Raw genomic sequence first — 23133 nt, 5'->3', positions numbered from 1 at the left:
ACACCAATTCTCCCTTCTACAGCAATTGCCCCTTCAGATAATACACCTTCAATATGAAGATGGAGAACAACACACATGCACAAAATAAAATTAAAAAAGCTATCAGGAAAATAACTGCTCTATGTCTCCTGTGGGTCCGGTGTTATTTTTTCTTCTTCGATCTGTTTCACTTTTTGATGTGTGAACGTTTGCTCACTTTTCCAAACACAGAAAGGAGCATTCCTTTCTGTGTATTGCGCCTGTGACGGATGGGCTAAGAGAGGAGGGATCGGGGTGCGATGCGAATACAGGGTGAAGGTCTAAAACACACATGCATGCAAATGTCAACCCACAGCAGAGCTGGTGAGACACGCATGGGTTATAATGGAGTTCAGTGTTCCTCCTCTTTCAAAAACACACTATTTCTGATTGGATGGGGGAAATAAAAACAATTACAATTAATGACAAAGCAGGAATAGGTTATGGAAGTGGTCGTGTGAAATAAAGACAAAAATAGAGGCACTGCAAGCCAGTTTCATAGCATGTGATTGGCAGAGATAGGTCAGGCAGCTAGGGTTTTCCAGTGACTCTCTCTGGCACCGTTCCTCCCCCATGTTCCTGTCTGGCTGTCCTTTCGACTGGGTCGGGCTGTGTGTCCTGTCGCTCACACCTGGACAGGAAGTGTTTGGTTCATCTGTAGTCTCATGTCCTGAATGCTACCAAGAATCTTCTTCTGATGGCCAGCCAATGTTACCCCTATCCGCAGCAAATCCCTGTGGAGTGACAAGAAAGGAGAAAAACATAAGAACAGGTGGCTCACTCATTAAAACAATGAATAAATCAATAAAAGTAGACAATCATCTCGTCTTCAGCTGGAAATCCACTTTTCACCCACAAGCAAACACATGCTCTTCCAAAGAGACATCAGGTAGCACCCATAAAAGGGACGACAAAAGAGGATGTCAACAAAATAGGGACAGACATTGGCTGCAGGGACTGAAACGTGCTTCTTTTGCCTGGCAGGTGGGTAAGAAAGGGAAAGCCAAAGGGCCTTCGTGTGATGGTTAATGATTAAACAGCAACGTTGGCTGCTGTTTGGCAGCTGGGAGACTTCACAGAGGTCAAACCAGGAAGCTATAGAAACAGAAAGGATAGCTAGTACGCACATTACTCAATTTGGAGGCGGCAATCAGGGGGAAATCAGCTTTGACAATGCCCACTCTGTTTAAAAAATATCCCAAAAATAAACACATGCAGTAAAATCAGCTTGAAAGTGGGGAAATATGAAATTGCTGACATACAGCGCCATCGAAAAGGCCTGGGAGAGCGCACCTGCTTTGGCGGTCATTAGTCAAAGGCTTAATCTAATCCTCATGGCCATGTTGGTTTAACACTGTCGGATAATATCACAAGAACCTTTCTTTTCCGCTCGCTTGTTTGATCTCCCCAGCTGATGGCTACGGAAAGAGCGGATGGCGTCTGGGGCAGTGATTATCTGACTGTTGGGGCTGCGCCACTTATGTGTCCTCTCTGTTCAGTCACATGCAGCGCACACACACACACAAATCCTAACCCGAATATCTACACACAGACGCCACACACTCTACTTGTCCAAATGACTTTGTGGCACCATCCATTGTAGTACATAAGTGTGCACTTAAAGCCAAGCAGGAGCAAACAGTAAAATGTATAATACATTCATGTGCACACACATCTCTGTAATTTCAAACAAATAAATGTCTTTTTAGTTGTTGTTGTATTTCTGTATTTTTCCATCCTCATCGGAGCAGCAGTAGAGGATGAAATGATAATAAATGGGCACTATTAGAGGAATTACTGGCCATTAAGGGCAACAGAGACCCACACGACACCACACCTGTCAACCTAGCCAAATTGAAACAAATTACCCCCACCTCCATTGCGTATGATGCAGCTAACGAGGATAATTTATTTATCATTATAAACCTAATTCATTTATTTTATCATCACTGGCCTCCAATTTCCATGATTTCCATTGCATCATTTCTTATTTGTAAACACAACAGAATGCAGTTGTCAAGGTCATCTGAATATTGTGGCAATCGTCCTAGCGATACATATGTTGTATAAAATTGAACTTTACAATTACACATCTATTGATTATTGATTAGGATTCCATATCCCTGTGTGATCTCTCTCATGTCCAAATGGTGTTTCCAACAAATGTCACATTTTCAAACGTTTTTTGATAATTATTCTTTAGCTATAAATTCAAAGTACATAGATACTGTACAGGTTAAAGATGTGTCATTGAAGAACTACATGCTATCAAGGTATAAGAAATGTGAATTGTCAGTGAAATGTACAATATACTTTTATTAACATATGTGTCTAATGTGCTTTTTAAAATCTATGCAATGTTGTTATTCCTTTTCCATCTGAGTCTGACCAGAGCTCCTACTCCATATCTGATCATGTTTAATTTAGGCATGAATCTGTTTTTATTCCCTCAAGGTCATACGCATGACACTAATTTGATTCTGAAACTCATCCCAGTAATCATATTAGGCCCGGTAAGTTGAATCCACTTCTTCTCCACTCACTCTGCTGTCATCTGGGCCACCAGGTCAAACGAAGCAAATCCAGCATTGACAAAGTTGTCACGATAGCGACTCATCTTGATGGCGTCCAGCCAGTCGCCCACAGTGGTGAAAGTAGTATAGTCCGGCACGCATCGGTCGAGCAAGGGTTGGGATATCCTACATTGCGGGAGTTAGGGGAGATGGGAGAAAGAGAAACAGAGAGAGAGAGAGAGGGTTAAGGTCGTCAATCTGCTGCCTGTACCGGCCAACCTCACCCCTAAACACCCCACCACCTCTCCATCTCTCCACCTCTCCTCTTTTCTCCCCTCTCCCCTTCTCCCCTCTCCTCCAAATGTAAGGAGGTGTGTGCAGGATGCTGGAAGTGGAGCGTGTAGTTGGATGGGGGTGGGGGGAAAGGGGACACTTTTATGAGAGCCTGGCTGGAGGCCTGGGTGGTGGCTACTGGAGATGCAGCTGGTGAGTCGAGTGTGTTCGTGTCAAAAGAGCAGATGTCCAACCTGTTCTTAAGTGATGACCGGCTACACTGTAATTTACAAGAAACTGGAGCAGATTTATGTTCAAAAACATTTTTTTTTTATCAGTACAGTATTGGGTGTTTGTGCCCAAATGGGAGTTGTCTCTTTTTTTGCATTGAGATATCACTTAGCTGAATGGGGACTGGCAAAACAAACAAACAAACAAACAAATCCCACATGAAATCCAACCTGAGTGGTGTGCTGGGTTCCATTTTCAAGCCATTTACACCGTTGGTTTAAATGTGAACTGGAAAGATTGGATTCCATCTAGTTTTGCTGGATAGCTCAAATCAGATGAATATCAGTGTGGCAAGTTGGACGAAAGCTATACTGTATTCTTTATTTTATGTTTGGTGCATTTAAAATATGTTGCTTCTTATTGTGTAAGAACTTCATAATGGCAGAGAAAAATCTGTAGCAAGTAACCACATGCATACTACATCATCATGAAGTGTGTAGTTTGTGAACCTCAGTCTGTATATCAGTGTATCTGGTTGTGAATAAGCGTGTGTGTGTGGGGGGGTATCCCTTAAAATGTGTTTGAGTGACTTTTGCATGTTCTTGCGCACCTGTTGACAGTCCAAAAGAGCCTTTCTAAAGAAGAAAGTGCATGCTGATCACATCTGTAGATAAAGAGGCCACCTTGGGAGTTTTAATAAAATGGCGTAACAACTTGGACCAAAAAGAGTAGATGGAGAAGTGAACGAGGAGAAATAGACAAGGCAACGAGCAAGCTGAAAGAGCGCCACTGTCTCCTCTTTGCTCTGTTGATCCCTGCCAACCTTTTTTGATGGCATTAGATTCATTAACAATTAAAAGAGGAATGGGGAGAGAAAAAGAGAGAAAAGAGAAAAAGCACTGGAGGGGAGTTAATAACGGTGATACAGAGACTCCATTGAGTGGTGTAGATGGAGCGATTTTTAATAAGGCATGTGCTTTGGAGACCAAGGCCTCAGGCCGTTGTTAACGCCAGAGTCACTCTAGTCTTAATGGAGTATTGTTAGTCGTCCTTTAAAGTCTGCTTCAAAAGGGTCCAGACAGTTGCTGGCCACATGTGAGCCACAAGCAGCAGGAAAGCAGGGCAATAGAGTGAAAGAGTTGCACGCCTATACTGCCTACTGTCCTCCAAAGGGTTATCTGTTAGACAGTTTTCTTTTTTTTTTAAAGTGAAGTGAATTAATTTATTATGCATTTAGAACAGAGACTCGACAAAAGTATGACAGGAAAATAAAAACACAAAGATGCATGGTGCTTGTGCTGTTAGCCCAAAACCGCCAAAGCTATCAAGCGACTCCATCCATCCATCCTTTTTCTTGTAGTCTGTAGCCGCTTATCCGCCTCGTGGATCACGGGTCTGCTGGAGCCTACTCCAGCTGGCTACGGCCGAGAGGCATGGCACACCCCAGACAAGGTGCCAGCTCAATGCAGGGGATAAGCGAATAAATAAAGAACAAAGACAACCAAAGGAATCTAGCCATTTTTCAGAAGTGAACAGAGCGAGGGGACCATCCCTTCGTTCTCTTTCAGCAGGAGGCCACCTCCTCTGGCCCTTTTTAAATCTCGTTAGGAGCTAATTATTAGGTGCTACCACCGCTTTACTATATTGCCTTAATCAAGCTAATTAACATCAAACTTGATATTCCAATAACGTCACTCTGGTGGCCGACTGAGAACCCGGTTTCCCTTGAGCCCGAATCAAGATTGTCTGCTGTCCTCCCTCGAGACATGAAGACACTGATGCAGGGACGTACAGATAGGTCAACCCATTCACATTTGTTCTAGCTCTTCCACCTTCTGTTTTCCATATTCCTTCCAAGGAGAAAAAAACTAAGTTGTGGAGAGAGTTAGTGCAGCTAAATGTAGATGCGACATCATTGATTAAACTCTCATTTAGCGGGGAAGTTGCTTTAAGTACTGTATTGAGCTATGGTAATTTGAATTTACAAAATGGCCCAGACTGCATTTCTGAGAACTAAAGAGTTGGTAAGAAATAAGTCAGTGACTCATGTACATCTTATCAACTTACATGAGGTATATTTGCACAATGGAAACTATTATCAGTGATGCACAGGTATATATTGCATGTATTACTAACAAAAAAAACTAACTAAAATAATTCATCAATAATCTGTCCAGCAGATCCTGTCCAACATGAGTTGTAAATACCGAATAAAATTGTCAGAAAGCAATCATTATTTTCCATATTGCTTAGCAGTCTGAACTTATTGTGGCCATTATACATTTTGTGGCATGATATTATAGCTTACCCAGTGGACTGTGTGCTGTTGGTGACCACCTTTAGGCTGGCAGCATTGCGGATAAGCTTATCCAGTGTGGCCACAATCTGGGTGAATTTGGGTCGCAGGTTCCTCTCTTTCACCCAGCAGTCCAACATGAGCTGGTGCAATGCTGTGGGGCAATCCATGGGCGGGGGCAGTCGATAGTCCTGCTCCACAGCATTTATAACCTTAAAAAAGGGCAACAGAGAATGCACAGTCACTTCTGTTTGAGTGGAGCGAGACAACACATAGGGAAAAATGGCTTGATTAAAAAGCTAAGTCAAAGATATAGTCAGACAGACAGACTAACTGACTCCACAGCTAGCTATCTACCGAGCTACCTATCAATATAACGTTTGTATCACATTCTGGTAAAAAAAAAAAAAAAAAAAATCAGCTTACATCTTGATTGCTCATGTCCCAGTATGGCCGTTCGCCATACGACATCACTTCCCACATCACAATGCCGTAGCTCCACACATCACTGGCTGAGGTGAACTTCCTGTAGGCAATCGCCTCTGGAGCCGTCCAGCGAATAGGGATTTTGCCTCCCTGTGGATATGCGAATGAGTAGGTGAGCATGAAATACTGAGAGGATGGAGCACAGACACAGAATCACAAACATACAAGAGGAAGAGAGAGGGTGAAAAAAGGCGCTCGAAGGGAAGTGTTGATGCAAAACACATGGGCGCATGCCATTAAATGCCACGTACGCACATTGTTAGTGTCAGTTACAGAAAATGGTATGTATACACACAAATGAAGCTTTTAAGAACATTTAAAGTACTACAAAATGCCTTTTTAAACACCAATATATCGTTATAAAACTAATATGAATACCATTTAAGTTTAACTATGGATGACGTGATTAAAATCTAATGCATGCTGTCTCTTGAATTAATAAGCACTCAAAACATTATTTTTCTTATTTAAATAAAAAAGAAGAATAAATCTTTATTCTTTGTCATTAAATGCAGCAAACATTACATTTTCACCCGATACCACGGGCCCCTCTAAACGATCCACACACACACACACACATTCAGTGTGTATATATATATATATATATATGGACCCCGCAAAGTGTGTGGAGAGGGCATAGAGTGAGGGCACGCCAAGAGCAGTTGAGAGGGGGCTACCTGTCCACCTGTCAACCTCCAGGTAGACAGGCCCCTCTCCAGCCACCAGTCTACACTTTGTACTTTTGTCTGGATGTGCATGTTTGAAGTGTTTAATTAATTATCTGCGTTTAACTGGTTTCTGATCCACTATAAGAACATATTTTGAAAGCTGGATGTATCATTCATGATGAGAAGAGGAAAAATAAGTTCCTGTCAGACTTGATATGAATCTATTTTCTAAGTGACTAATTTCTTTGAATTTACTTATAAAGGGTGTTAAATTGATCTGAATAGTGAGGTACTGATGTTAAAACATTACATGTATTCATGAATATGCTTTGACACACACATGCAAGCGTTGGTATCTTGGCTCACCAGGGAACTGGTGTAGGTGGGGTCTGTGGCGTCGTCTTCGAGGAAACGGGATAGGCCGAAGTCAGACACCTTACACACCAAATTACTGTTGACCAAGATGTTGCGAGCGGCCAGGTCTCTGTGCACGTAACTCATGTCTGACAGATACTTCATTCCTGCTGCGATGCCACGCAACATTCCAACCAGCTGGATCACTGTGAACTGCCCATCATTGAGCTAACAATGGGAGAGAGAGGATAATGATCACATAAGCATTTTCAAATCAATACATATTTGGATGTTTGTTTTTTGCTGCCAAGTGCTAAATTACTGTCAACGTCACAAACAATTGTGTGGGGCAGTGAATAATAGACCTATTTAGGCCAGTTTTTATTCCTCACCCTTAGGAAAGAATCCAGTGCGCCATTCTCCATGAACTCTGTCACAATCATTACTGGCCGACTCTTGGTGACCACACCTTCCAGACGAATAATGTTGGGATGGTCGAACTGGCCCATGATGGAAGCCTCTGATAGGAAGTCTCGTCTCTGACGATCCGTGTAGCCCACCTTGAGAGTCTTGATGGCTACGATGATCTCCCGGCGTCCAGGTAGTTTGAGGCGACCACGACACACCTCCCCAAACTCTCCTGTGAGAGTCCAGGTGAGACGGCCAGAGAACAGCAAAGGGAGAGCAAGAGAGAAGAGGAGGGAGAGAGGAATTGTGGAAAATTGGAGGACAGTGGGGGAAAAGAGGGAGAAGGGACAGTTAACTGGTTAGATCCAAGGAGCAAGGGACGGGTAGCATGGTGGGAGGGACAGGGGGACTGCAAGACAAGCCATGACTCCAGGCCAATGTCAAGATATGGTGGTGATAAATGAGGCATATAAACATTGTGCTGTTAAGTTATGGATTAAAGGAAAGAGCATTGTGACTGTAAGCCATGATGATGGAATGTGAGATGTAGATAAAAAAAAAATGCATGTAATGAAAAAAAAGGGATATATACAAGGCAAGAAAAGCTCGGAGGGATGGAGGAAAGGGGAGTGGTTCTATGCTTCAGAGTGACTAGAGAAGCGGGAACAGGAGGAGGAGATGGGCGGAGACAGAAGCTTGGGGGTTCTTGGCGTTTGGGACGCTTTACGTTTAGAGTCTACACCAAGCGTGTGCAAGAATGCAAGACAGATAAAGCAATGAGAGTGATGTGTGTAATCAAAGGTGATTAAGTGAGAGAAGTCAGGGGGAGAGGGCAGGGGATGGAGGGATGGATTGAGGATGGGGTAGAGGGAAGGAGGGGGACAGGGAAGACAGAGGTTGGGGGATTGTCACTTTAAAGGCGAATGCTGGCAAGCGACGGGTTTCAGGTAGAAGCCTCAGTAGTTGAAGTGCTGTTGTAGTAGTAGTATCAGTAGTAATGGTAGTAGCAGAAGCAGTAGTAGTGACTCCCATCTCTGCCATCACAATGCCTCCATTTGCTCAGATGCAATGCTAAGAAATTCAACCTCACTTGGTACAGTCCTGCAGCTTTTGAGCAGAGATGTTACCAAATTATGAAATATTTCAAATACATGATATTACATATTGTACAATATACAACATCAAAGGGAGGGTTTCTAAAGGAAGGGAAATAACCACTTATGGAGCAAGGGTCAATGTTTTGTGGTGAAGTCAAAACCTCTTTAATAAAGAGGTTGTCAAGACATTGAACTATTGCGGGAGGAAAGACACAGCCAACCCTGGACAAGAAAAAAAAAAAGGTAATACTAAATGTCTCTCTGCCCCATCAAAACATTTTTGAAAAGGGGTGACCTTTCTTAAGACACAAATTAATTTATCAGTCAAAGATATTTAAAAAGGCAGGGCTAGAACATGTGCCAAAACCAATAGGGCTGTAATAAATAGCTGAAGGGTTAAGACAAAAAACACACACGCAGATGCACAGGATTAAAATGTCCCAAAGAGGAATTAATCCTGTCTTAATGGGGGTTTACATTGTTCAAAATCTGCTTCTTTTGGATTCGAGGAGATTTATTGAATCAATCAGTAATAACTGCTGCAAAATCACTACAACAAACCAAATATCTTAATATAGTATTTCCCTTGGTCCAGGAATGGGCTGTGTTTTTAGGACACATTAGATTATACTCCACCCTACAAAACACAGCTGCTCTAAATGCATGGCATTGTAGAAAAGGGTGCTAGGTGTGTCACTAACTTGAGATGACCTAATTTAGCTAGAGATTCTTAAAACAAAGGAGATTCCTGGGGACTGGTTTCCTATGAGATAACAGGAATGGGAGGACAGGGAACAAGGAGAGGGCAAGCGATGAATTGAGTGAAAGTACCGCTTGGTGTGAAGTCCTCTAACGGTATGGCCTGGAGGTGACTACCAGTCTTCCCCCTGTAGCTCAGGAGCTTTGGTGGGTTACCTGCGCCAATGACCTCCTCGATCTTCACACAGGAGACATCAATCTCCTTGGCAAACTCTCGCACCGCCTCGTTGGGGTCCTCATAGGTGAAGGGGTCAATGTAGACTTTCATTCCCGGCGTTACTATTGGGGATTCAGTGGCAAGAACAGGAAAGTGAATATATGACATAACACAAAGGGAAAAGAGGAGGGGCATGTCAGCAAAGGGACTTACTGTATTGTTGCAGTTTCTCTGTGTATTCAGACTCAGAACCGTTTCTCTGCATCCTGTGAGAACGATGAAACCATAAACTGAGTCGTGATGCTTTAGCCACTGTGGCTAGGGTAACAGTCTTCCCTCCATTTGCATCAGAAGCAAGGAGTATGCAGTTTACAAACATTGGAGCAATTCTTGCTGGTAATATATATGTGACTATTATGCATACTTAAACAAAAGGATAGCATTGTCTAAAGCAGGAAGTGCAAGCCATTCACTATTGATATGCCCAAACGAAGCAAAGAAAAAAGAATGCTCAAATACCAAGCTAAACTCTGTTCTTCACCCTGCATATGTCGCACTGTTTATTTTCTGGATTCTTTCTCTCTTGCAGTCATTCTTTCTTTCCATTTGATCAATGCCTCTTTTCTCTTCCTTTAATCCAGGGGTGGGCAAACTTTTTGACTCGCGGGCCACAATGGGTTCTAAAATTTGACCGACGGGCCGGGCAAGGAACAGATGAATGGAGTATTTGCGTGAGCTAATATAAATGATGTGTAAAAGCCATTACATGAAAGGATTTGGCATTTTACAGGTAGCATTACAGGGAAAAGGTCAAATGAAATAGGTTTAATTATAATACAATTTTATTTAATGATATAATTTGGACAAGTTTGGCGGGCCGGATTAAATAGCCCAACGGGCCACATATGGCCCGCGGGCCTGGGTTTGCCCATGCCTGCTTTAATCCATTCATTCTAAGATGTGGGGGCTTAGGGCATGAGGGTGGCTGGCTTGTTAAAATTACATGTTAATGTGCTTCCTTTGTTGTCTAACCAGTAACAAGGGCTATAATGCCCAAAGGTGATTCACATCACATTTCAAATTCTAAATGTTCCATCCATCCATTTTCTTACAGAAGAGATGATTTCAGTTGTTTCGCATGTGCTGACATTTTGAGATGTTAACAGAGTTATGATCTAACCTGAGGCAGACAATGGCGATGACCACAACTGCAATGATGAAGACCAAGGTGGCGGTGGCTGATCCCACAATGAGTGGCAGCTGCTCCTGCCATGATTTAGGAGCATCAGCTTTAGGGATCAAAGAGAGGCAGGGATTAATAGAAGACATGGTCACACACCTACATGAGCTATTAAATCACTTTGTATAGTTGAGGACTCCAACAATAAGCTCCAATTCTTCATGCCTACGTTATCGTATTCTTAAATTGGTAAAATGATGCTCGTGTAATCAGGTTGCGCTATGCTTGGCGAAAGATTATTCAGTTACTTTATCATCTTAACGATAGATAATTTAGTTACTTTATCTTCTTAATGATTAGTTTAGGTATGTATGTATGTGTGTATGCATGTAGTTAATCTTTTATTTGTACTAAATGTAAGCACATGTCTGTGTTCAACAAAGTCAGCTGGACTTGGAGGACAAGCTTGAAGATGTTTTGCCTCTCATCCAAGATCAGAAACTGAACTTAATATAACTGAAGCCCGATAAATCTTTAAGCTTCCATTGTTTTCATAAGCAAATGCTCAGCATTATTGTAACGCTATTGCTGCTGTTCACACAGAGAGTAGAGATCGTAATATATCCATAAGTATTGATGAAAGAAATATAGGAGGGACATACTTTGCAGGTTTGTGCTGAAGTCAGCCGGGCTGCTGTAACGGCCATAACCAGCCACTGTCCGGGCCCGAACCTGTACCACATAAGGGGTACCAGCTTTGAGACCTTCAATGCGGGCGTTGCTCCGTTGGGCAGTCATGGTATGGGCAATGGCCTCACCCTGATCCTGTACAAACAAAGACAATCAATGAGAATAAAATCACATAGGGAGCTTCTATACTGTTGCATGCATCATCAATCTGCTCTGATGCTGTAATTGAGGGTACAGAAAAGGGCAGAACATTATCTGAATATGGAAAAGGATGGGGAGGCGAGAATTAGGCAAATGAAAGAGGGATAAAGGAATATAAAGAGAAATATGTGAGGGAAGGATGATCACACATGATAAGACTGAAAATAGTTTCTTCACTGTGACTATGTGAGATTGCTTTCCACATTTGCAGAATTTACAAATGAAACAGAGCCCATGCAAATCAGGGAAAATTGGATTGAATTAGAGGGGCTGAGTTACATTGCTGCTAACCTTCTCATGGTACTTAATCTCGTAATCCAGAATGATTCCGTTGGGTTTTTCTGGAGGCAGCCAGGATAGGCTCATGGTACTCGCTGTGGCCGCCATCAGATGCACTGTGGGAACCGCAGATGGAGCTACACGGAGCAAAAGAAATAAAACAAAATCCATTTCATTGATGGGTTTGTGCATTATGTCTTTTCAAGTTCCATGCCCTTTATGTCGCCACAGAAGCCAAAACACAAAGGCTGTGGGCTTTGTGAAAAGATTTGGCCAATAGTTAGTATGCAGAACCATTCCCCACTAATGCTCGAAATTCTCCCTCCCTGAGGAATCTGGGGAGGGAGAGGGGATATCTAATTCTCCTCTGACAAGAGAGTAAAACTGCAAAACTGATGGATAAATCCCTGGTACATGCAGTTCTCTCTGCCACAAATCAACTGTAAACAAACTAGGATTAAGGGCACACAAACAAATGAGGACATTGCCCACTTGTTGAACGACTGCTGGACTTTCTCTTCGGTTTATGGAAAGGATGGATTTTTTTTCTTCTATTTCCAGCATTCATTCTAGATGCATTTGTAATAAACCATGCACACTGTGTACAGTGCAGATATGCATCATGTACACATGGTCACAGAACAGCATGAAACACACAAGCAGTCCACCCACCTAAGATTCCCATGCTTTAGGTGCATATTAAAGTCTTCTTTGCCTCACTGTCTTTTCCCTTGCTTGTAAACTCAGACCTCTTCTCTGGCTCTGATTTATCTCATCCTTTGATTCCTCTCCATCTCTTTGGCTTTATAATGTCAACTTATCTTATGGTGTCTTCTCAAACATTTATTTCCTCATTTTTTTGGATACTCAAAATATCACTCTTCAAATCCCTTTGACTATACTATTCTCTGACTCCCAGCCTCTTCCTTCCTTCAGGCTTTTTAATCCCCAGTTTTTAGTTATTTGATTATCCTTGCATTTCCTTTCTCCCTCCACTGTCTGTGTTTGTGGTTTGCGTCTCTCTCTCTCTCTCTCTCTCTCCTTGTACAACCAAACCTTCCCTTCTATGTTTGTTTCACCCCCATTCTAGTACAACATCTCTCTTTCTCCCCCGAAAGACAATGCTTTTCTGGTCAGATCCCTGGTTACTCTAGCCGAGGGATTAGGGGCCCTACTCTGGCAGAAGACCTTTCAGTAACTATGGAGGTGGCCTCTCTGGGCCCTAGTATTTATTTTGCTTCTTTAAAGGTAAATGCACATGCAGTGATGGTCTTGGGGACTGCACCAGGGGGTAATCTGATCACAGTTGATGCTCTCTTGTCTCCTCCTTTCCCTTAATCTCACTCTCTCTCTCTGTCTTTGTATGAGGTACCCAAGTGACCCCAGTGGACACTGGTTACTGTTAGGCCCCAAAAAAGCTTTGAGGCCCACACTTGGTGCCCTGTGGGGCCTTTGGGTCTCATATCCACTAAAGAAAGTAGTCCCAAAGCTGGAACACAGGGTTATAGGTGAGAAGGATAAGACCATGAAGCAAAGAGAGAGATGATGGGCAAAGGAGCAGGGAGATAATCCTTGATGTTGTCTAAGCCTGCAGTAATTTAACATTGCAGTTAAACACATCCAAGGCACAACTTAAGAGCTCATTGGAGAACCTCAGCAAAGAGCCCAGCTCACCAAGACAAAAGGACATTTCATCAGCTGGTTTTACTCCAAATTCATGAATCTTTATATGAACAAAGAAAACATTCGCTAGCTCACAATTATTATGCTAAAATTAATTGAATATGCATCTTCTAAGTTTCTTCTGAAACCATAGAATTTCATGTCGCACTGATTACTCCATTGGCCTAGTTACCATTGTTGCCGTGGGCTGCAGGAGAAGTGGGTTGGAAGCAGTGGGCAGCTAGAATATTGAGGGTTCAATGCTTTGAATACACACTGCCTCGCTATTGCTATTTGCAGTGGCGCTAGCACAGAGCATGGTGTGGGTGTGTGAAAAAGGTCCCTTTCTAAGCTCATTCAGAAGAACATCTTCGTTCTCAACCCTTATTCGAAGGCAATATACATAATATACTCCTACATGCATACAGAAATTGATCTTCACTTCTTAAGGACAGAATGCATTCTTCAAAATCCTTTTCATTCCAGTCTTTTAACGTTGGTGGCGCCTACATGTTCAATGTCAACCTTCGACAGGAAGCCGCAAGGCTGCAGTTGTACCTACCAGCCTGATTTGTGGTGATGTTGACTGTCGAGTACTGAGGCGTATAGGGGCTCTTGTTGGAAACACCATTGACTGCCTGGATCTCAAAGCTGTACTGCGTATGGGCTTGCAGGTTACGGACAGCCACGCGGCGCTGGGTCAGGCCGAGATGGCGTGGCGAGATGTCAACATTGTCATCACAGCGCGAGCACATTCCCCGTTCAGGCAGACACTTCTTGCATATCACATTGTAAAATATGTCCTCGCGGCCACCCAAGTCACGTGGATCACTCCATTCCAGCAGGAGGGAGGTTTCATTCACACTCGAGATGACATTACGTGGTGCAGAAGGAACAGCTGTGAAAGGAAGGTAAAGCATAGATGAGGGAAATAGGGTTGGAATGACAAAGAAGTTAATCTCCATGCAAAATAGGCATAAATACATTTGCCTCTGTGGCAGTACAGAAACATCCTGTATCGGTGGACTGCAAAATGTAGTTTGCATATCATTACAGAAACAAACATGCATTGTTCCACAACTGTTATTTCCAAAATGCACAAACCAAGAACTTTTCCTTGTGCTGTGGAATTGGCACATTTTCATACATTAACAATAATTATATTCTTTTATTTTTTTATTCCACAGCAAGACAATTTTCCAGCAGTTCTTCAGAAAAGGCAGGACAGGAGTTCAAATTTGAATTGTATTCTCATTATCACAGTGTGTGTGGGGGAAGGTGTGTGTGTGTGTGCTCGCATCAGTGTCTGTGAGAATAAACTGGGGTGGTGATGAGCGAGGAGCCAAACTATTGGCAGAGCCTTAGCAATTCTTATCCAATTACTGCAACCTTATCTCTCTCTGCGCTGTTGGAGAATCCGTCCCCATCCCTGCAACAGAAAAGGGGTCTTTTTCTCTCTTTTATAGGAATAGAATTAGCTCATGAATGTGTGTTTTAGCTTCTAATGAAGACAATGTGGGGGGAAAAGCTCAATCTTCCACTGTCTGCTCATAAAGGAGCTGCAGCAGTGAGAACATATGGACTTCAGAGGGTGGTGGGTGGGAGGGGTTTGATGATAAGTTTTGGATAACGATGGGAAAGCAAGCAGAGCTGTTTGCCATTCATGTGCCACGGTGGGAATGTTCTCTTATTGGTTTATCAGCAACTGAGGCAACAACTCAAAGAGGGAAGTTGGGGAAAACGCTTCTAGTTAAGATGGTTATTTTATGACTGCTCATATAGTTGGTTGCTGTCTTAACAAAAGGCATGTTTTTTTATTTAGAGTGGGAGCATGAATACATACAATTTTCACAAGTATTACAAGAACCGCTCTTCATGTTTTCAATATGACTTTAAAACTTGTCATAATGCAGTCAACCAATAGCAGCCATTTACTCACTGGTGCAGGGGGAATCAGGAGAATCCGTGTCTGAGCGATAGTAACCATTTCGACAGGAGCAGACGCTAGATGCTCCTGAGCTGGCGCGGCTGTTGGTTGGACATGGCAGGCAGAAGCCTTCTCCCTGTTTGGACTTGAAGCTGCCGGGGCTGCAAGCTGGTGGCAAAAGTTTAAATGACAATCACAATTTACAATTTACACGTTTCCTGCATTTCATAATCTGGTAAACGACTCAAACATCTTTTTAATGTAAAAGCATTTGAAAAATAATGTTGATTTACATTTGTATATTCAGCACCGCATGTTCCCTTTTATCCTCACTTATTGAGTGTAATGATAATATGCATCAGGAACGGAGGGGGGGCTTTTCATACAGCACATAGCTTTTTGTAAAAACCCATGCTCACATGAAGCGGCATGTCGACCAAATATTACATTTATCTACAATACTGGCATGCTACATTCATCTGAATTCAGGCTTTCATGAGATAAAAACATGCACACAAAGAATTAGAGCGACAAATGCAAGCAGATATTGGTCTACATGGACACACACACACACACACACACACACACACACAAATGCACTCATGCTCTGTGAATATCTTCAGAAATACTAAACCTTCACCTGAGCATGTTCTTGATGGATTATGCTTATTCCATCGTATGAAAACACTGCTCGCCTTTGTAAATGCACAGTCTCCATTTATAGCAGCTGTTTGGACGTTTATAACTCAGGTGATAAGTTACAGATATACGGGGGGGACATTGGCGGCGGCGCATTGCTCCAGAACACTTTGGCAGACTCCATGTCTCTGATAAACAGTCTCGTTAAAAGATGAATGAGTTTGCCGCAGAGCTTAATAGAAAGGAGGGGAGCAGGTAAAGCTGGCAAACTTTACAGGGGCCAGTTGATTGGCTGACCTGCTTGTGCATTAGCTCATCAATGTCGAGGACACACTGAAGCGTTAGTCCCCCTGAATGATTATCATCACCATAGTGGCCGTGTTTAGATTAGGGTTAACGGTCAGAGAGAAGACTGCTTCCTGCTAGTTTCTCTTTTCTGAAAGTCTAATATTAACACAAAGCCACTAGCTGACTGCACCGAGTACATTAGCGCTGAGGGTATTTGCTTTTTCGTCATTAATCAGAGTCATCCACGCCACTGGCGAACAGGAAGCACTGCTCGATAAACAGATAAGAAATGATGTAGAGGTTTAGCAGGCGGGTGAACACATTTTTCAACTTCATGATGAGACCCTTTAAGGTTCATGTCAGTTCATTTAAATTAAGTAAACTACAAGCAACTTCTGAACACGCAGGGGATACGTTTTTTAATGATTTTTTTTATAATGTTAGCAAATTATGTCGATAGAAGCATCCTCATTAAAATACCATGGATGGGGTAAAAGTGCTGATTAATCTCTTTCAGCGAGTACGAGGGTCATCCTCTTTCTTTTATCCATATTCCCCAAAGAGCAACCACGAAAAAATGGGCGTAAGAAAGACAAGAGGCTAAAGAAAAGGGGAGGGAGTGGTGGAAGAGGTGGAAGCATTGAAAATGCTAATCCTGCAAGATCCCCCTTCCCCAGCCCCCTGTGTCTTATCCTGTCATGCAGAACATAGAATATAAGGGACTGATTAGAATGTATGCTGAAATTGGAAAGTGTAGAGCATGAAGAAAAAAGTAAAGAATGTCAAGGGTGAAAAAAAATTGAAGCAATTGAGTAGAGAGGTGGAAAAAAAGACTTGTCGATTAGTATTAATGCAGACATCCTTACTGTAATGCTGGTGGGGTATTAAATAGAGATTTATTAGGAAGGTATGGTACAGACGAGTACGGGAAGAGGTGGCTAGAGGATATGCTGCATTTTAGAGTGAAGAAAAGCAGAAAAGAGATGAGTCAAGGAAAAAAAGATAAGAAATGAATATGGAGTAAAATCATGAGAGAGGAGAGAAAATGAGAGTGGATGAGAGAGATGCCATGAGGAGAGAGAAATAGATGGAGATCTATCCCTTGTGGTCTCCAAGGAAGCTTGATGAGAGAATATTTTATCAGGGGCCAGTCACCAGGGCTTTAACCTTGAGCTGCCAACAACAAACAAATGGGTTTTTAACACACACGCACCTTGCTTTAGATGTACTCTCTCACCTCCACACAAAGATCATACATTCACTATTGGGTCTGATGCAACCTGCCAAGCATCAACCGATTCTGCTGATCGCGAGTACGGTCTCTCATTTCTCGTTGCTATTAGAGCAGTCAGTTCTTAGACTCATGCAGGCAAGATCACAACCCACATGATCATCTTGTGTCCAGATGCCTCAAATTCAACTCTGCTGATCAACTTCCTTGCAAGCTTTCATCGCATTCTCTCATTCTGCTGTCTCCATTTTTACCGAAGCATCCTAATTTTACGATCACACACTCTTAAAATGGCAACATTTTCCACTATCCCTCCTTCGCCTCTTGCTGTTACCCAAACTCAGCTTCAACCAAGATCTTCTTTAACTTCCCCTTGCTCTCAACCCCTGACTGCATCGTTGACTTTGCATTATTCTACCTTGCAAAGTTTGTTGGATCATTATGTTGAAGCAAACTCCTGAAATAAATGGCTGATAAGCAGGTAACTTGAGAGTGACATATGGTCTGAGACAAACAAAGCAGATCACATCTCCCTGGCAATCCTACGTGTTCTGGTGAAGTGTCTTTCAAGACGAATTTACGCCCGACCGTTTGGTCACTGTAACTCACACAGCATATGATCATCAAAATCTAAGTCCATAAAATGCAATTGCAACTTTTCTCACCAGCAATAATGTCATACATTATTGATCGGCACAGGGAAATAACCCCAACCCCCCCAATCACCTTCCAGCGTGGTTGAGTGTGGCTGTGAGAGCTAAAATATAGCACACTAGATTTTTAAAAACACCATCAGCTTGCTGTGAGTCAGTTCAGTAGCTAACTCACAGCTTGAACTTTTTGAAATAATAATAATAAAGTATTCCACCACCATATCGAGTAATCAAATCCCAGACTGGCCTTAAATATCTATTTTGAAAACACTCACCCTGACATTGAGTGTCCTGCATGGCTGGCTCAAAACCGGCTGAGCAGGTGCAGGCTCCTACGGGAACCATCCACTCGCCATCTCCGTTGCAGTACAGCTTCAGTGGCACTGACACTTCCACGCTGTTGGGGACACAAGTTCCTGGCGCGATGACCAGTGACGTGGCCTCAGCCCCAGTAGCTGTCTCTGGGAAAATGGCAAAGTTGCCGATGGTTGTGGAGCACTTCTTGTAAAAGACTCTGACTGAGATGAGTGACATGCAAGCGCCGAGGTCCTGGAAGGCCAGATATAACCCAGCTTTTGACAGTGGCCCAAAGCTTCTGACTTTTGTGTTTATGCTTCCAGAGTCAAGCATAGAAAAGCTTGCATCTGGAGCAATAGTGTCCACCTTTACGTAAGGGTTTTCCATCCAGAAAGGGCTGGTGGCTGTGGCTGAGTCTGAGTCTGATTCGTAGTAGAAGAGGTTGAATGTCTCTTTGCAGGAGCCTGGGATGTTGGGAATGCTGTTGCAATCGCGCACTGTGAATTTCATCTCCACATACACGCGAAGCACGTCCTTTCGTGGGATGAAGTCACTGCGTAGCCAGTTATTTTGGTTGAGTTCACGCACATTGCAGACTTGGTATGTCCTGATGGGGTTCATGGCATCGTCGTAGCCACTAACCTCTTCCCACTGAAAGGTTAATGGGAGACAAACATGAAAAGGTTAGAAACTGTAACCGTTTGGAGACATATATGACAGATGCTATGTTTGACAAACGTGATGCCACATTATCTGATTCACCACACCTGGCTAAATTCACTTACTTTATATGAGTGACAGAAGCAGGAGAGAGGTTAAGGTCTAATATGCAATGGCCATTTTTTTTTGTGTATATTTTCAATTACATTCTCTTGCCTTTGCAGTGCTACACATTTCATCTACTGGTTAGTGTAGCGAAAACTTAGGGAAGAGGACTGCCGATTTATCACAATTACAGCAACCTGTCAGCTCAACGCAGAGCCACCACAGCATGTTTGCCTCATAGCTGCTGGGAAGTAACCGCCACACTGCTTTGCAACCAATTACGCTTCAATTACTGAACAATGATCTCAATGTCCCCTTCTAAAGACAGGGAGAAGTTGTCGGTTAACCTTCATGCTTTCCCGTTTCTCTACACTCTTTTAAATATTTCAAGGCTATTACAGTACCCAGGAGGTGAATTACCGCAGATAAAATGGGATCGGCGTTTCTAAACTTTGTTTACTATCTTCATGAAATGAGTGCAAGCAAACAAGACTATTGAAGCTTTGCTGTGAGACACTGTAATCTAATACAATTTCTAATCTCCAATGAGGACCCTGGCATTAAATATTTTCATCTCAAATAGCAATTCCTTTGTGCATCTCTTTGCGCTTGTGTTGTGTGCTGAGGGACCGTGCCTGTTTTGTTTTGAGAGAAAGTATTTATTTTTTAGCGAAGCCCAGGCCTAGAAACTTAATTTGCATTGCATTTTGTTTATTGAAAAGGTAATTCAAAGTGTTTCACAAAAGGCGATATATGAAAGTGTTTTAAAGGCAATGGGGAGGGGAATTAAATGGAGAAGACAAACTAGACAAAGTAACTATTTTGGATTTCTGTAATTGGCATTGGTTTCTAAATGGCCTATGGCCCTGTTATTACTAGATTTACTTTAATATTGCTCTGCCCTCCTGTCACTTAAAATATCCAAGACATCTATAACTAAATTACGTGTCTTTGGTTCTGCTCTTGAGATTGATGTTTTCTGCAAAATGTTTGACTGCCTAGAATCTCCGACATGAAGGCTTCGTCCTCTGAGCTATGAGCATTTTAATTAATCCACATGTTTTATGTGGATGTGGTGGAGACACGGCTATTAATCCAAGACATGCCGGAGAAAAGGAGAAGAGCAGAGGTTGTTGAGTTTAAACGATGGTCCACTCAGGGGAAAGGAGATGAAAGCAACCAGAGAGAATCAATAATTATCAGCCAAATCAATGAGATACTTAAAAGCATGAAGTGTCAATTTGTATTTAGGTTGATATAATAAATTACCCACTGCAAAAGAGCAATGTACAGCCAAGTGTTTGTGTGTGTGAGTGTGAAGTGATTGTGTGTGTGTCCGCCAGAGTGTCTATTGTGTTTATTTTAGCGAATGGACATGTAAATGCTTGTCTGTTTTTATGTACATGTGTTTAAAGAGAGGTCATTCTCATGAGACACATGCCCGTAGCCAGACACTCTGTATGTTGGCTTAGTAGAAGAATATATTTAGTAGGTCATGTGGGAAAAAAAAGGATAAAGTTTCTTGGAATCAATTTCTAAGGACAGAAATCGATAATGAAAAAATTGCGATCCACCCTATTTTCTTCTTGTCCTTTCCTACGAGAGGTCTAAACGTAACCTTCAAAAGACATGAATGCTCTGTGGCTCGAAATAACATCCTTCAAGGTGCAAAGCTCACTTAAAATATGCATTTCACAATGTTTTGGTTAAAGTATGATTGCAGATTAGTAAATAGCAGTACAACTTGGAAACAGACGATCAATATGAATAGAAAATGAAAGCTTGTGTTGCAAGATGTATTTTCTTTTTTTTTCTTCTTTTTTTGGATATTTGTTCATCTTGAATTGAGGAATATTAGCAAGCTTGATGTTGTGTGATTTTTTTTTTCTGTTTGTTTTTGGTTTGAATAAGCTTTCCAAAACTAATTTTAAGGATAATTTAGCTTGTCCTTTACATGTAAACATGCTGGGAGGTCTATGAAACAGATTATACTAACACTTGTTATAATCTCCATAAGATGAGTAACCTGGAATATTGTTGTAAGTGTATGGTTATGGAAAGCTATGTGGGTGTCATTCTCAGGGGGCCCTGCTATAAAGTGGAATTCCCCTTAGATTACTCATCTGTTTTAGAAGATAAATGCTAAGGTTGATATACAATTACACATATCGTACTGGAAGACATGTTGTAAAATCAAAATCCATGGGACAAGATAAACATACACTTCTACAGTGACAAGTATGATTCACAAATTCTATGGGCTATGAAGAGACAATCAGACAGAAATGTACATTCTACAGTACAGTACTGTACAGTCACAGAAGTTAAAGTACATGAACGTATACATGTGCACATGCCTAACATGGTATTTGAAAGCTTAGCACAAAAAAAATTCAGGGCATCCACCATCTTTACAACAAAACAAAAAAGGCATGATAAACACATTTCTATACTTTTGGCTGGCAATATGGGAAATCTGGAGAATGAATATCCCTCCAAATGAGCATCTGTTTCTCAGCTCCAGTGCCATGAGACCATTGGGAGCATCACTGTATTAGCGCTTCATTCAGATGGTGGGGCATAGGGATGCAAAGTGAGATGGATGGGAGGAGGAGGGGGGAAGAAAAGGCTGCAAATGGTTTGTCTCACTGATTGTTGCAGCTGCAGTGGATAATATGTCTGGTTTCATTGGTGCTTAGTTACCTGGAAGTAAAGGAAGGGGATACTACAAATGGTGGGTGACTGCCAATAGCTGGGGTGGAATGTCCCTGGGAGAGCTTTGGGGTTAAGACAAAACATAAAAAATGGTGGCCCATCTTTCAAAACACAAGTGCCAAGTCAGAGGGCCACACAAAATCAAGGGGAGGAGTGCTGGAGGTCTTTGAAGTATAGCCGAGGAGGGGTCGACACTTTTTTTGTTGCTCCTCTTGAGGCATTGTGAAGACCACATGGGAAAGCAAGATGGGGCTGTCACTGGCCCTTTTTGTGTTGCTGATTTGGATGCCTGACCTTGCCATGGGTCAATGCCAAGAAATATTTTAGGCTTTATAAGATTAGCTCATTGGGAAACTGGCGTTTTTCACATGTTTTGAGTTCACTGAGGCAAAAGAAGGATTGGGAGGGTCGGTGAAACTGGTTTAATTGTTTTATTGCTCACTAAAAGATCACGTAATGTTGAAACCTATCCTTTTGAATAATTTGAAGATGAAAATGGGAAGAACTCCTTCTAAGGGGCATTCAAATGTCTGACGTGTAGAAATCATGCCTTATAATGGACGGTCCACACATTGGCATGGCATAACTAAAATACAATGATTCAATTAAACAGCAGGAATAACATATGGAATGATTTCCTCTCTTTCATCATCAGTGTCCCCATGTACACACACACACAGCAGACTCACCCCAGTCACAGGGTGTGCAGTCCATGCTAATTCTGTCGTGGCCCACTTTGTGTCCATCAACGTCTCTGTGAACAGAAGCAGAAAGAAAACATCCAGGTCAGACGAGAGGGCCCCGGGTGACAAAGGAGTTCAGAGGAAACTTTCAATAGTTTTACACCCATGTCATAAAAGTCGCTATGTTGGGAGAGATAAGATGCTTTGTCCGAATGTGTGTCAGATAACAGGCGGATAAATCCGAGATAGGCGGCGTGGGGTAACAGCAATATTGGTTTCAATTAGACAAAGGAACAGTGTATTCCCTCGTGTGACAGAAGACCAAGTGATGAGAGCAAAACAGAGATCGAGGCAGATGATCTGTGTGAGGTTTGTGTGACAGTTTGCTGTGGCTGCTTGTCTGGCTAATTAGTCTCAATTAGACGTTTCGTTTTTGATACAGGGGAAAGGAAACAATGGCATGTCTCAAACAAGCACTTGATGACATGCACACACATGCTATAAGTAATAGGCTGCAAAACTCCACAAGATATATAACCCGACGGAAGTCTTGAATAGAGAGGGGGCCTAAAAAAAAGTTAGTAATCACAAAAGAGGAGCTCTTCAGCAGAACGGAGGTCAATGCACTTCAACTTCTGTCAAAACGGCAAGGTTACCTTACTG

The 23133-nt window shown here is 42.3% G+C and overlaps 1 protein-coding gene across 1 annotated transcript; it reads right to left on the bottom strand.

The window, feature by feature from the left end:
- Nucleotides 1–643: 643 nt before the first annotated feature.
- Nucleotides 644–22536, bottom strand: LOC137899121 (ephrin type-B receptor 3-like). The gene is made up of 15 exons (XM_068743135.1): nucleotides 22477–22536; nucleotides 18286–18958; nucleotides 15212–15367; nucleotides 13835–14170; nucleotides 11623–11747; nucleotides 11103–11259; nucleotides 10441–10549; nucleotides 9474–9526; nucleotides 9260–9382; nucleotides 7232–7479; nucleotides 6852–7067; nucleotides 5758–5907; nucleotides 5344–5543; nucleotides 2562–2717; nucleotides 644–752 (listed from the first exon to the last, which is right to left on the bottom strand). The coding sequence occupies exons 1-15, from the start codon at nucleotides 22531–22533 to the stop codon at nucleotides 644–646; spliced, it is 2868 nt and encodes a 955-aa protein (XP_068599236.1). The 5' UTR covers nucleotides 22534–22536.
- Between the last annotated feature and the right edge of the window lie 597 nt (nucleotides 22537–23133).

This window comes from Brachionichthys hirsutus, chromosome 9 (assembly GCF_040956055.1).
Source record: "Brachionichthys hirsutus isolate HB-005 chromosome 9, CSIRO-AGI_Bhir_v1, whole genome shotgun sequence".
NCBI classification, from domain to species: domain Eukaryota; kingdom Metazoa; phylum Chordata; class Actinopteri; order Lophiiformes; family Brachionichthyidae; genus Brachionichthys; species Brachionichthys hirsutus.
The sequence above is the reverse complement of the archived record's forward strand: the minus strand, read 5'-3'. Positions and strand labels throughout refer to the sequence as shown.

Coding starts and splice junctions, on each gene's coding strand:
- LOC137899121 (XM_068743135.1), bottom strand. CDS start 22,533: ATGGACACAAAGTGGGCCACGACAGAATTAGCATGGACTGCACACCCT. Junction 11,748..13,834: donor CATCACCACAAATCAGGCTG/GTAGGTACAACT, acceptor TGCTCCGTGTAG/CTCCATCTGCGGTTCCCACA. Junction 9,527..10,440: donor ATCGCCATTGTCTGCCTCAG/GTTAGATCATAA, acceptor TCGTTCTCACAG/GATGCAGAGAAACGGTTCTG.